This window comes from Toxorhynchites rutilus, chromosome 1 (assembly GCF_029784135.1).
Source record: "Toxorhynchites rutilus septentrionalis strain SRP chromosome 1, ASM2978413v1, whole genome shotgun sequence".
NCBI lineage: Eukaryota > Metazoa > Arthropoda > Insecta > Diptera > Culicidae > Toxorhynchites > Toxorhynchites rutilus.
This window is the reverse complement of record NC_073744.1, coordinates 42,337,584-42,352,458: the sequence shown is the minus strand read 5'-3', so window position 1 is coordinate 42,352,458 and position 14,875 is coordinate 42,337,584. Positions and strand designations below refer to the sequence as shown.

General features: G+C 38.9%; 1 protein-coding gene across 2 annotated transcripts in view; it reads left to right on the top strand.

Annotated features, from left to right (window-relative positions):
- The window catches only part of LOC129763284 (uncharacterized), a 356,409-nt gene that overhangs the window by 194,563 nt on the left and 146,971 nt on the right, over nt 1-14,875 (top strand). For both annotated transcript variants that reach the window (XM_055762194.1, XM_055762185.1), the window contains 2 exons: nt 3,503-3,717; nt 4,755-4,890. In XM_055762194.1, the coding sequence (XP_055618169.1) occupies nt 3,503-3,717; nt 4,755-4,890 (351 nt within the window). The remainder of the gene's footprint in view (nt 1-3,502; nt 3,718-4,754; nt 4,891-14,875) is intronic.

Sequence of the window (14,875 nt, the reverse complement as noted above, 5' to 3'; positions counted from 1 at the left end):
ATTTTGAAGAGACCATCTCCGATTTTGACGTAGGATTACGTCTTTCGGGATCATATTGGAGGTTCAAATTGAGAAACAAGAACCAATCGCATTGTGAAAAATGTTCTTGTTGCGTTTGTGACGGATCTTGATCGAGTAATGCCTCCAAATCTTCATCTTCAAAATTTTTTGGCGGTCCGGAACGTTCTTCGTCTGCCAAGTCAAAATTACCACTTTTAAACCGTGCAAACCACGTCTGACACGTTCGCTCAGTTGGAGCATGGTTACCAAAAACTTCCACCAAAATGACTTCCCGCCGCTTTTTTCTTCATATTGAAGTAATGAAGTAACACTCCCCGCAAAACACTCTCGTTGGTAGGAAATTCGACATATTCGAAGTGGCAAAAAAACTATGTTGTTTACGCTTCATCTTTTTGACATATACTGGCAAAGACGCGCAATGACGGTAGCCTCCCAACGAATGTATGGAAATTTGGTTCATTGGAAACGAAGAAACCGAAGAAACTTATCGGTACACCTAATACCATAATAATGTATTTGGAATATTTGTTGAGAATGATAAGCAAATTCATTTCAAATTTCATGAACATGGCGGTATAACACGACAAACATATTAAAAGAGCCTATCTATATATATAAAAATGGATTTCTGTCTGTCTGTCTGTCTGATTCTTATGGACTCGGAAACAACTGAACCAGTCAACATGAAAATTAGTATATAGGGGTTTTTGGGGCCGGGGAAGGTTTTCGTGATAGTTTGAGACCCCTCTAAGGAACTAAGGAACGAGAATTGTGTCTGAAAATATTCTGATATTATAATGATGAGTTTTGTTAGAAATACTAGGAGTTTTATAGTAAAAGGTAAATTCAACGGGGTCGATTAGAAGATCAATCAATGAACAGTTCTGCGATTGGACCCATGAACTTGCTCATAGTAAGAAAACGTGAATGTTTGAAGATATTGATGACAACAAACAAATGTTGGGCGGGACGAAGTTTGCCGGGTCAGCTAGTTTGCTATAAAAAGACAATAAATTAGAAACATGTTTTTGAATATCTCAAGAATGGCTGCATTGAGAAGGAGATTGTCTTCATCATTTTTGTTTTAAATCATATCATAATCCATAATTTGTGGCTAAAAATGATTAACATACAAAAAATCAAAGTTTCGAAAATTCATAAAAATTCGATGTTCCACAAAGTTAGTCAAAAATAGTTTTACCATCTTGGACATATTTTTTTTTATATTTTTTACCTAACTCCTTTTTTTGATAAAAAAGATAAATTTCAGATAAAAATTAAAAGTTTTAGATAAAAAAAATGCGTAGATGAATTTAAAAAGAATTAAAACTGAAAAAGACAATAAATTAGAATTTTTTTTTTCTAAATATTTCGAGAATGGTTGCATTCAGAAAAAGATTGATGAAGAGCTTTTCTATTTTATATCACATCAGAACTTATAATTTGTGGTTAAAAAATTATTGTTAACATACAAAAATTCGAAGTTTCGAGAATTCATAAAAATTCGTTGTTCCACAAAGTTCATCAAAAATAGTTTCACCATCTTGGACCCATTTTTTAACAAATACAAATTTAAAAAAAAATTAAAAATATGTATTTTAGATATTGCAAATTAATGTTTTTTTGGCGTAGGACTACGTCTTTCATTTCTATACCGGGGTGTAAAATCAAAGTTTCGAAAACGAAAGCGTTACGCCGGAGACCGAGATTTTGAGCGTTAATAGCTGCTAAACAACTGAACGAAATGGTATGATAAACACTTCATTCGAAAGATAAAATGTCTACGCATTCTATACTTGTTACTTTCTGATCCAAAAACTTGTTTCAATAGTCTTAAAATTGCTTTCAAAACAGGCTATTGAAATCACCAATCGGCATATAAGCGAGCGCCGCTCGTAAACCCACTCAGTTATGATTGAACAGCGATTGGAGCATGTTGTCGCTGTTGTGGTGAAGCTCTTCGTTTATCATGAAAGCGCGGATGAACGGTGTCACCAAGAGCTTGTTTGTGCACCTTAGGCCAAAAGGGAATCCATCAGGAGGAGAGTGATGCCACAAACGGTTCCCAGGGAAGATCTCGAAGCAGCCGCTACACACACACATACACACGCGCGGAATTCTTTCCGTTTGGATGCCATTCAGCATCGAGAAAGATCCGGAAAATAATCTGCCAGTTCCTCTGGGAATTTAAAAATACATTCATGTGAAAGAGTTTATTTGAATGTTTTCTATCCATGTAACACTGTGACCAAATATGATTCAATCAAGTGCTATTAACAGATGGTTATCGAGTTAGCATTAACCACTGGTGGGCTTCCAGTATCGAGGATAATGTGGAAATATCTAATCGTTACTGAAAATAATCTGCCAGTTCCTCTGGGAATTTAAAATTACATTAATGTGAAAAAGTTTATTCTAATGTTTTCTATCCATGTAACACTGTGACCAAATACATTTGGTTTTGTGATTTTTCAATCAATCGCAATCAACAGGATAGCTTCTGAAGATTATTCTTCCCTATCAGTAGGGTATTTCCGTATCCAATATTGGATGCATAAAACCTTGTGCCTCCAACGTAACGCTCTCGTTTTCGAAGTCCCCCAAATATTCATTCATTCAGAATGAATTCAGATTCAACTTCAAACAAATGATCTCTAAATCAACGATAGTCCTACGTCACCCTTGCGGTTATACCATAGATATAACCCACTTCCTGTTTTGTAGATAAAAAAAGAGTACTGGTTTTTTTTCTCAGTGTATATTTTTTCACGTTTGTACATAAATACTCTATAACTCTTTCCAAGACACTATTTCGGTAGGACTCATAGTTTTTGAGATTTAAATTATCAGAGATCTGTCACTAAAATCGATACGCCCTTCTCAAAAGTTATACTTGAGTCAGAAAATGCTGTGGAAAACTCATATTTCCTACAACCCAAACGGAATACGAATTTTCGTTCGAATCAAAAATACAAGTTTTTAAAATCTTCTTTTTTAGTTTGATTTCATTTGGAATTGCACAGTTGATTTCGCACACTTCCAACATTCCCTGTTAACTCGAGCTCCTGCCTCCGCCTGTGAAAAATTCAAAGAGCCTAACAGCTTCTCGTGTTATCATTTCTCATGCCATCGGCAAGCGCCGTTGGAAAAATCACTTCATTTGAATTATGCTTCGGTGACATTAGAAAATGTCACCGAAGCCGAGAACCAAAGAATCTGGGCGGAGGAAGTGGGGTACGCACTTCATGAAGAGGTTGATTTTCGTACTGTGTTATTTGTTTTTATTCAGCCCGCTGGGAATACTAATCATGTTACATTGATTTTCTGACGATGAACTCCTCCGGGGTGACAATCAGTGTTTCGAATTAATTTCACAACCCGAATCGATATAAATTTAATCGGAGTCATTTCTGGGATTGTAATACCGTTGCTCACATTCAATCAACAATGATGCAATTTCTCATTATTTTTTCTTTCGCAGATTATGGCGCGGGAGCCATTCGGTCCGTTCATTTGGTGGTTGATCCGCCGGCCGTCAGACGATCGCAGCACGCAACCCTCCGCTGTCTATACGATCTGGACGATTCGCCACTGTATTCGGTCAAGTTCTACCGAGGTTTGCGGGAGTTCTATCGGTTTTCTCCCAGCGAGTATCCGGAGAAAAAGACGTTCCCCTTTCCTGGCATAAATGTCGACGTAAGTTCACATATGTTCTAATTTTTTTTCCTATGAAAAACTAGCATTAAACCGAAACCTTCCCCAGAAATATGCTTATTTTAGTGGCTCCTCACCCTGGATGTATATGTTCATTCTGAATTACTTCTCCGAACTAGACCAAAAAAATTAAAAGAAAAACGAAATATAGCTTGCCCCTATGACCTACCGCGCATAGCACAGTATAGGTGAATTTATTTTTGCGAGGAAGCTTATTTTGCTCGTTGGGTGCCAAACGTTCCAGAACGAAACATTTCCAGCGACGATGAAGCAAACGATGGTGGTGGCTCTTTTTTCCCTTCAGCTCTACCTAGTTCTAAAGTTTGAAATAATATTTAACCGAATAGAATGGCAGCACAGAATTGAACGAGCGAAGAGCTACAAACAACAAAAAAAAAGACGACATATTTTTCACCCTAATCATCAACCACCCTACCGAAGCGAAACCTGAGCAAATAAAACCTACAACTTGAGCGGCTCCTAACGCTTTGTGGAAGGTGAACGATCATCTCATAAATATATTATGAGGCTTTATTTCCACATTCCACGTGACTCGCGTCGGTGGAAAGTGCCACCACAGGCAGGAGGAGGATGGTAGTTCCGAAAAAGGAGGCACACCTTAAAATATATATATTGGGGAGATCATATTTTGCCATGAAATATCGCCACTGTTTGTTGTTTGTTTTCCTCTGCACGTCTCTCTCTTTCATCTCTGTGGTTTATTTTCAATGGGAAATGAAAAATCAACTGTGGAAAGTTTTTGCCCTATCCAATCTTCCCCAGAAATGGTCTGACATTTTTCTTCCCGCATTTGGTTGGTGAAAAGTTTTCGACTGGCCATCTCTGTGTACTTCGGTTCAGTGACGGAATCTCTTGGAAGCGTTAGCTTTTTATTTTTAATTTTTCTTTTCTTTCCATCACTGTGCTTCATTCTGTTATTCTCAATCTATTGTGTGTGTTGTGTGTATTGCTATTCCAGGAAAGACATTTTTCTCCTAAAAGCAATTTCTTCTTTCCAGTTATCGTTGTCTAACGCGAGCCAGGTGGTTATTCGAAATGTCGGTTTCGGACTATCGGGCAACTTTTCCTGCGAAGTGACGGCCGATGCGCCCTCCTACTCGACAGCAACGGGACATATTCAAATGCAGGTGGTTGGTAAGTAATTTAAGTTATTGTTTGTTTGTTTGTTTATTACCTGGTAGCGTAAAGGAAAACCTTTTTTACTTGCTACCTGTGAATTTTTGGAGGATATTATCACACTATAATTACAATGTACTGGAAAAAAGGTAATGAAGATGGTCGAGTTTCGAGCGACATAGCATGCGCTGCCATAACTATTTCGCAAATAGTGACGTCAGTCGTTGTGTTTATCTTCGATTGCCCACCGCATCCATGTAAAAATGTTATTTTCAGGAACGAATTTATCAATTAAAAACGTACATTTTTGTAGAGCTCCCGCCGAATATAAGGCTAATGTGACAGCGTGGAGTGAATATTTGTGAAATCACGTCGAAAAAGACGGATAAAAGTGATATTTCCATGTGCCACTTTCACTCCCCCACGTTCATAGAAACGAACGAAGTTTCATTATTTTACCGTTATGAAGTTGATGTTTCGAAGGCTCTCAGTGTCGGTGGAATAATAATCGCCAATTAATCAAAATTTTACCGAAAATGTTACTGTTTTCGAGAACTAAGCATACGACTGCTCTCTGGACCTTTTTACCACACGAATAATCGAAATATACCACGATATAATTGTCATCTGTTAAAAAACAACCATGATTTCATGAGAATTTTGGCTCAAATTATCATGCAACCGTGAGTACTTTCAACATTGTTTTGTTTCTTCCATATACATTCCATATTGAATGCAAATAATTACGACACGATATTTTGCTTGTCAATACAGATACACTTCGCCTACTGATTCACCTCTATATGTACCTCATTGCTATAATTACTTAATGCATAAAATTTAACCAATTCAACATAATTAACATTATTAGCGGTTCAAAAACTCGAGACAGCCCCTCTTAAAAAACTGCTACCGATGTCGAGCGTCTGACGATAGGAGGTGAAGAGTTGTAGTTTACCACACCTCGAACGAACAAAGAATTTGAGTAGCTGGTTGAGTTGTTGGGTGGAATAATGAGGCTCTGAAGGTGGCGTCCTTGGGAAAACAACAGCTCTTGAAAGAGAACTGGCGGAGACTGCGTCATTATCATCTTGCGCAGGAATATACATGAGCGATACACCGTAGAACTTCTCTAGTCCGAATATATTTTTCTGTAAATGGCTGACGTGTGCGTAGCGGGTCAAGCCGTAGACAAATCTTACACAGGAAATCAACGCTACCTGTAATCTTTCCATAGCATGGGAACTTGGTTTAACATGTAGGAGTTCGCCAAACATGAAGTGAGGTAGGATCAGTGCTTTGAACAGCTTCAGGTGCGTTTCGTTGGGAGCAGCAGAAGCATAACAGTAGAGCGAACGAAGGCTTGCATAAATTTTCCCGCATTGCTGATTGATCAAGCCATCCCATTTTAGATCCGATTGAAAAATGAAACCGAGGATAGTCGCGCATTCCGTCCACTCTATAGTCTGCCCATCCATAGTAATAGAGGGTTGCAGATTCGATTGAGCAGCATTCCTACGAAGGCCCTTAAAAAACATGGCTTTGCTCTTTGATGGATTCACAAATAGCTGGTTTTGACAAGACCATTCCATGATTCTTTTGAGATCTTCATTCATCATTCTGATGAGTTCGCTGGAACACGGACCGAAGCGACGGATTAGAGCTGAACATCATCAGCATACAGCTGAATCAAGCACAACCTGGGAACGGATGTTAAATCGTTGACATGACAGCAGAAAAGCAGGGGTCCGAGCACCGAGCCTTGGGGAACGCCAGAGGTTGACAAGCCACTTTCGGAAAGTTGATTTCCACAAAACACGCTTTGAAATCGCTCATTTAAATACGATTAAATAAGGTTTACAGCGGAAGCAGCAAAGTTGAACTGAGTTTGTAGCTTCGAACATAGTTTGCGATGAGGAATAGTGTCGAAGGCTTTGGAAAAGTCTAACAGTAGCAAAATGGCAGTACCTTTCCTATTGATAGTTTGTGCCAAATCGTCATACACTCGAACCGCTGCTGTTTGGATGCTTTGCTCTTTACGGATACCCGCTTGAAACTCTGACAGAAGATTGTTTTTCGTGATGAAGGCTGACATCTGTTGTTCCATAAGTTTCTCAAATGACTTCGATAGCGAACATAGTATACTGATTGGTCGAAGGTTTGACAAAGCGTTTAAATGTGGCTTCTTTCGAAGTGGCAAAACCTTGGAATGTTTCCAACATGAAGGAAAAGTCGTGGTCTCAAAGATGCTGTTGAATATAAAAGTAATTTGCTGCACGACCAACGGCAAGATTATTTTGATGAATTTGATTGGAAAGCCATCCAGAGCAATTGCATTGGATTTAATGCTACATATGGCGTTCACCACTTCCCACTGATGCACTGGCCGGAATGAGAAGCTGTAGGGCGAGTCTGGCGATGATCTCCTTATTTCACTGTGGTTGTCATCGTGGATGTAGCTCGAGAGGAACACACGGTTAACTTCATCTGGGTGAAACAAATTGTTGACGTTTTGTCTTTACCCACTCCAATGCTTTTGAGCCGTTTCCAAAGGACTCGGTCGTCTAAAAGATGATTCAAATATGTCGTCTTTGCAACCGAAATAATCGTATTGGTTCGGTTTCTCAGGACTTTATACCGATGTCGCGCTTGGTTGAGTTAGTTTCATATTTTTTTGAAATCCTTTACAAGCTAGCACTCAGCGCTTTGGAGTAATGCTTGTTGAATTATAGTGAACAGTTCGGCTGAAAAGTTTATAAGGTAACACAGTAAAAATGTTTTTTTTTTGCAAAATTCAATTTTATTATTCAGCATAATTGCCTTCGAGGCCGATACAGCGATTATAGCGATCATGCAACTTTTCGATACCATTTTTATAGTACTTATTCGGTTTTTCCAAAATAGGCCTCAGTTTCGGTAATCACTTCATCATCGGTCTTTAATTTCTTGCCAGCGAGCATTCTCTTCAGGTCTGTGAACAGAAAACAGTCGCTGGGGGGCAGATCTGGAGAATACGATGGAAGCGGAAGCAATTCGAGGCCCAATTCATGCAATTTTGCATCCGTTTTCATTGATTTGGGATTTTTACATTTTTTTCACAATAACAAAAGTTGCTTCACTCTCAATGCTGTAACTCACGAACCAATCGACCGAACCAATTGACACGTATCCATTGCAAGATGGTGCTTTGTGATAGTCAAGTAGATTTTTGCAAGAGGCACCATCTAGACGTCAACCTTATGAACTTTTCAGCCGAACTGTTATGTATCATACATTCTGTCGAAAGGGAAGAAGTATTTTTGACTAGTGAGTTACAGAATGTTTTGAAAAGTCTAATCGATTTAGGGGAAATACAGGAGGCAAAGTTTACCAAAACAGTGGAAAAGTTTTGAATTTGAAAAATGGAAGGCTAGTCTAGAAGAAGCCTGAATGGCTAGTCTAGAAGAAGCCTCCATTCCTGAATGATCCGACATTCAAAATAGCACTATTATAAAACTTCCTGTTCAGACAGTAATTATAATTTATCATTAATGAGATAAAAAGATGATAGAAAGAGTGCGTGAGGTATTTTCAAACGAATTTCTAGAGTGTAAGGAATTCGTGAAGTTCACTGATCGTGTTTTGTGTTTGCATGGTAATGTCACACCGATTGAATGGATTTTTCCTACGAAGAACAATATGTGGTAGACGGCGCCAGTGGTTGTATGGTTAGCGTAACAGCCTCACAATCCGATCGGCCTGGGTTCAATCCCAGCTGGCGTCGTTGGGATTTTCTGAGGCGAAAAATCTCTGGTTACGTCTTCCTTCGGAGCGGAAGTAAAAGAAGTTGGCCCGGCTCATGAGTTGTTGAGTCTGATAGGTAGGAACAGGTGGAGTCGCCTCCCTGATGTCGGTGATTGGCACTAAAAGTGGCGGAAATAGGCCGAATAAGCGAAGATAAAAAAAAAAAAACAATATGTGGACAACGGAAAAGTCGGATGACAATTACCAAACAAAACCTTGGTCTGCAATACAACAACTTTCATGATAAAATTTTAAAAATCATAATCTTCTTCGCCAAGTTTCTCCATCATCTAAATATTTCTTCACCGTGGAGAATAAATTAGCATCTAACAATTTTTGATTGTTTGGTTTTATTCTAGAGCTTATTCACTCAATAATATTTTCCAAATGTATTGGGTGAGCAACTTAATTCCTTCCGTTTCCATGGCTCAAGGTGCTACAGATATTCGACGGCGATAGCTGATTATTGCTGAACCGTGAAGTGTCGACATTAGTGAACCAAATATTGTTTATAAGCCTTTGAGTTTTTCACAACAAGTTCAATTCTTAGTGCGTTGAAAATGTCTTGGAGCGTTTCGTTGCAAATAAGCACCACTTGCGGTAAGTTTTGATTCTCTGTTTCCATCGGAAGAAGAGTGAAGTGCAACTGAAGCGCATCGAACGTTTGTGGAAGTTCATAATGACTCTGCACCATCGGATAGATTTTGTAGGGAACGGTTGAGACGATTTAAAAGTGGTGATTTTAGTGTTAAAGACAAAATGCGTCCGGGTCAACCGAAACAGTTTGAGTACGATGAATTCTAGATCAATATGTCGAAAGGGTCTATCATCTTTCATCGATTCTCTTCATCTACATTCTCTTTCATTGATAACTCAGCAGTAACAGGATTTCCTGATGTGTTCAACGACAAGGAGTGTGAAAGGGAACCTCATTTATCAAACTGCATGGCACAACTGGAGCAAAATCTGTCTGAAAGGCCGTGGTTATCGGAAGATAGACCCTTTTGACATGTTGATCTAGAATTAGAGACATTAGATTCGTGTCAAACGTAAACAGAGCTTGCAGAATCACTAGGAGTAATTCGTCTACTATGTCTAAACGACTCAAACTGCAAGATAGATCCATAAGCCGGGAAATTATGTTCCATGCGAACTGAAAGTGAGATGTCGAACGGAGGCTTCGCATGTTCGAAATGTTGCTCGAACGGTACAAAAAGAAGCCTTTTTGCGCCGAATCGATACCAGGGTCGAATAATGGATTCACTACGACAATCCAAAACCCAAAAGATCGTATGTAAAGTTCGGTCAACTAAGAACATCCTTGCCGAGGTCGAATATCCATGCCAAAGCAGTGTTCTGTATTTGATGGGATCAAAAGGGTGTGATTCACTATGAGCTACTAACTACTCATACTAATCTGGTCAATCGATCAATGAAAACTTCTATAGGTAACAATTGATCTGTCCCAGCAAAGATTAAATCGCATGATGAGCGTGTATACAGCATTATTTACTTTATATTTTAGGTGGTATATGATGCACCTAACTGGCATATACATGCAACGGTGGAGGCGATATACATACATGACGAATTTGTTAGTATAAATACACGGCTTATACATGCATCTAGTACGACTATTGGCATACGTATATACGATTTATTCATTTATTTATTGTCGTCAATCTATTGTAGACCAATAAATTCTTAATACTTCTTAATACTACTTACTTAAAACTAAGGAAAGCTGACTGGATAATTAATTTGTTTAATTCGAAAGAGGAATTTAAGAAGCTACATAATGGAAGCAAATTATTTAATTATTTCCTCAAACCAGTATAGACTGCAAAATTTCATTCAAATTTTACCAACTTAAAGCTGCTTTCGGGCCTGCTGATCTGGTAAAAATTATCTTGCATCCCTAAATCAACCTTTTCACCACCAGACGTCGACACTCGACATACGACATCGCGGATCTTGATATGTCAAATTCCTAATATGATGTAATATGACCTCAATTACGATCTAGCATGATTTGTTACCTAACATGCCGGGGGTTCGGGTTCGATTCCCGTTCTGGTCGGGGAAATTTTTCTTCACAGAAATTTCCTCTGACTTGCACTGTGGTCACGCGTATTCTAGAGCTTGCCACTCAGAATGCATTCATGGCGTGTTATTTGGCATAGAAATCTCAACTAAGTACTAATGAAAATGACGCAAGTAATACTGCGTTGGGACGGCGGAGTTCCTCTAGGAACGTTAGTGCCATATAAGAAGAAGAAGAAGATGATTTGTAATACAATTCATCGCAGAATTAAATTGATTCAATTTGAATGTTCCATGCGACTCACAAACTACATCAGCGTGATATGCATATGAGGGGCTCAAAATGAAAGGAGTGTATGTGACATCATCGATTTCTCTACATCGACTCTCTCTTTTGATGATAACGTAAGTGCAAACACTTTCCCAGTTGTAATTGACAATCAGGTAGATAGGTCAGAACCTTATCTATCGGATTCTATCCTTGAATGGCGTTAACGTTCCCTGTGGAACTTTTGCCGTCTCAACGTATGCATTAACTAGCGTCATTTATTAATACTTAGTTGAGATTTCTTAAACCAAATAACACGCCTTGAATGTATTCCGAGGGGCAAGCTCTAGAATACGCGTGACCACAGTGCAGGTCGAAGGAATTACTTTGACGAAAAATCCCCCGGCCAGAACGGGAATCGAACCCGAACACCCGGCATGATAATGTGAGACGCTAACCACTCGCCCACGGATGCATCTATCGGATTCTATAGCAAACTCAAATTGGAACGTAATTGAAGTTGAGTTATTAACTAAAAAGAAAGTTGATGAAGAGAAATCGATCAAATCACTTACACCCCTTTCCTTCAGGGCCCCTCATATTTGATTTCGTATAGATCGATTTTACGATAGTGTATATCTAGGTCATGTGGAGTCTATGAGATTTATTTTTCAAGTACATTTAGCTTGAACAATAAATTTCGTTGCAGCTTTTTTCCCTATGCTGTCTTTTTCTCCATGCTGTCATATGTTGCTCTTATAAAAGGAGCAAACGTTTTCGTGACTCGACCTTTGTTTATTTACCTATTCGGCCGAAATAGAATTTCACTAAAGAAAGATTATCTTTCTGCCGAAATCTCTGTGATGTATTATTGAAGGAAAGAGTTCAAATAATAGAAATCTAACGTTTTAAATCATAAAAAATGGGTCATATCGATGACATAACCACAAGGTTGACGTGGGACTACCGTTGTCTTAGTGAGCGTTTGAATTGCATGAATAAAATTATCGATTGACTGAAACAATTTTCGAATTCAATTGAATACAATATATTTGATTTACGAGTAAAAAGTTTGAACAGTTGCCATGTAAGATCAATTCATGCATTGCAACAGATTATGTTTATCGTTACAAGTAATTTTGATAACCGTCCTTTTACGTTTGATATATGATGCCTAGGACTACCAAAATATGTGAACAGAAGAATTGTCAAACGATCATTGTATTCTACATTCCCCTCTGAAATTACTGCATCTCTCATGTTTACATAGTTCTCGAACCGCGAAAGTTCATTCACCTCTAGTATCTGAAATGACTATTTTCCCAGGCTTCTCAGTTTAGAAATACGTTTTAGGAAAACATATTATGGTCTGCACAAAGACAAGCGAGCACAAGAGTACTCGCAGCTTGCATAGTCCGATAAGTACTATGACAAAAAAAACAAAACAAATATTTTGGAAAAGTGGCGATTTATTTCTCAACATAGTCTCCTTTTAGCTCGATACACTTGACCCAGCGATGTTCCCACTTCTTTACTCCATCTGAAAAATACGTTCTCTCGAGGTCTGCGAAACTCAAAAGGTCGAGGTCGACTCAAAATTCTGCCTGGCGAGGGACTTTTTCATGTTTGGAAACAAAATAAAAGAGGCACGGGGCCAAATCTGGAGTATACGGTGGATGGGGCAGCAGTTCGGAGTGCAATTCGACCAATTTGGCCGGGACTATGGCGGAATTTCCATTTTTTCCTTTTTTCTAAAATCCACGGACACGCCCGCTTCCACACACGGTCAAAACAAAACTGCGAGTCCGATTCGGCTGAAATTTTAACAGTGGCCGTTTACGAGAATGTACTACACGATAAGTAATCTCTCTTGCGATATTGACACCATCGGACGATGAGGCTAAGTACTTATCGGACCTCCCTCGTATATTTGCAAAGCTGATTCCCCCAAGCATCTTTGTTTTGAAATTCATCTTAGAAAAACACATTCTTGTGGGAACAAAAATACCTCCTACTTACATGCATTGTTGCCACATTTAAATCTGTCTCAGAGAGGCCAAAAATCTCACCATCGAAAATTTTCGTTGTAGAAGAAAAAATATTTTATTAGCATTAAAAGAATAGTCATTTATTTACTACAAATACTACATTTACATTTGCAAGTCAATCGTGTGTTTGATGATGCTTATACATAGTTTTTTTGAATCTAGATTGCATACTATATATTTTTTTAAATTTTCGAGCTGTTACCACGATGTTTGACCAAATCCTTTGATCTCAAAATAGTGTTCATTGTATCGTTGCTGAGCCAATTTCAAAGCTTATTTTTGTTCTGATTATATTCACAAAAAAATCGAGGGGTTGTATCCGAGATACGATTGTAATTTCCTTACGAAGTTATTTTATCTTTAGAATTCATTCTCCACATCTTGTACATTTCCTTTATAGAATCCTGCAAATGCTTCTTTATTCTTTATTATTATTTGATTCATCTGACAGAAATAGTCTTAATGAATAATCTATCACGTTTTAAAATACATGCAGTCTTCTTATACTATTAACAAATTGTGATGTGGACATTCCAAATTCAAGCACTGATTCAACGGACGAAAACATGCGGATCATTGCACAAACAGGTTGGTTGTATCCATACAAAGTACGATGAAATCCCGGCTGCATTAGGGATCGGTATCTCAGCATCCTACCCGAGGCTCGAAAGTCCAAAAGCGATAGGAGATAAGAGCAGTCGACATCGCCATTGAGTAGTTTAACTACAAACGTCGCTTGTTGAATCTTTCGTCTCCGATCAAGTGTTTCAAGTCCAAGAAAGCGACACCTGTCAGCATATGCTGGTAGGTTCAATGGGTCACGCCACGGTAAATTTCTGAGCGCAAGCCGTACAAACCTCTTTTGCACTCGTTCAATCCTTAGGTTCCACGTGACATCATTAGGAGCCCAAACAGCAGATGCATTCTCCAGGATCGGGCGAACAAGTGAGCAATACAATGCTTTTAGGCAATGCGGGTCCTTGAAATCTTTGGCAATCTTGAATAGAAAACCAAGTTGTCGGTAAGCCCTAGATATGGTCCAGGTATAATGAGAATGGAAGGAAAGTTTAGGATCCAGCACTACGCCAAGATCTACCACTTCATCTACTCTCTCAAGAACATTTTCAACGATGTGATAATCAAAAATGATTGGGTCCTTGGATCGATGAAAGGTCATTACATGGCATTTACCGATGCTAATAACAAGTTTGTTCTTGCGGCACCAGTGAACAAACTCATCGAGTAGCCTTTGAAGACGTAGACAAACCCCGATGCAACGTACCACGACATAGACCTTCAAATCATCAGCATACATAAGTTTGTTCTTGAAGCCTAACGAAGATGCAGCGTCATTGAAATATAGCACGAACAATAAAGGTCCCAAATTGCTTCCTTGTGGGACACCAGATACGCTCACAAACGATGATGATACGCTAGAGCCATGCTTGACACGAAGCTTCCTATCAGTAAGGTACGACGACAACCACGACACCAATCTGTTCGATGCGCCCATCCGTGATAGTTAACACAGTAGCGCTTTGTGGTCGATCTTATCAAAGGCTGCCTTTAGGTCTGTGTAGATCGCGTCTACCTGTGCCTTTTGTTCTAAAGCTTCGAAACAAGTACTGGTGAAATCCAACAGATTGGTACTTACGGATCTACCGGGAATGAAACCTTCTAACACAACGTTGATGCTAGTCAAGCCGTAGACTTGAGCGTCGAATCATCAAATTCGAATCATTTCCTCATTTGTTTGATCAGCTCCACAAAAAAACTGCGACAAATATCCTATGAAATGATCTGCTTTTCGCTCTCCATTGTTCTGATAATTCCTTCTGCTGCTGTTCCAACGTAAAATTCT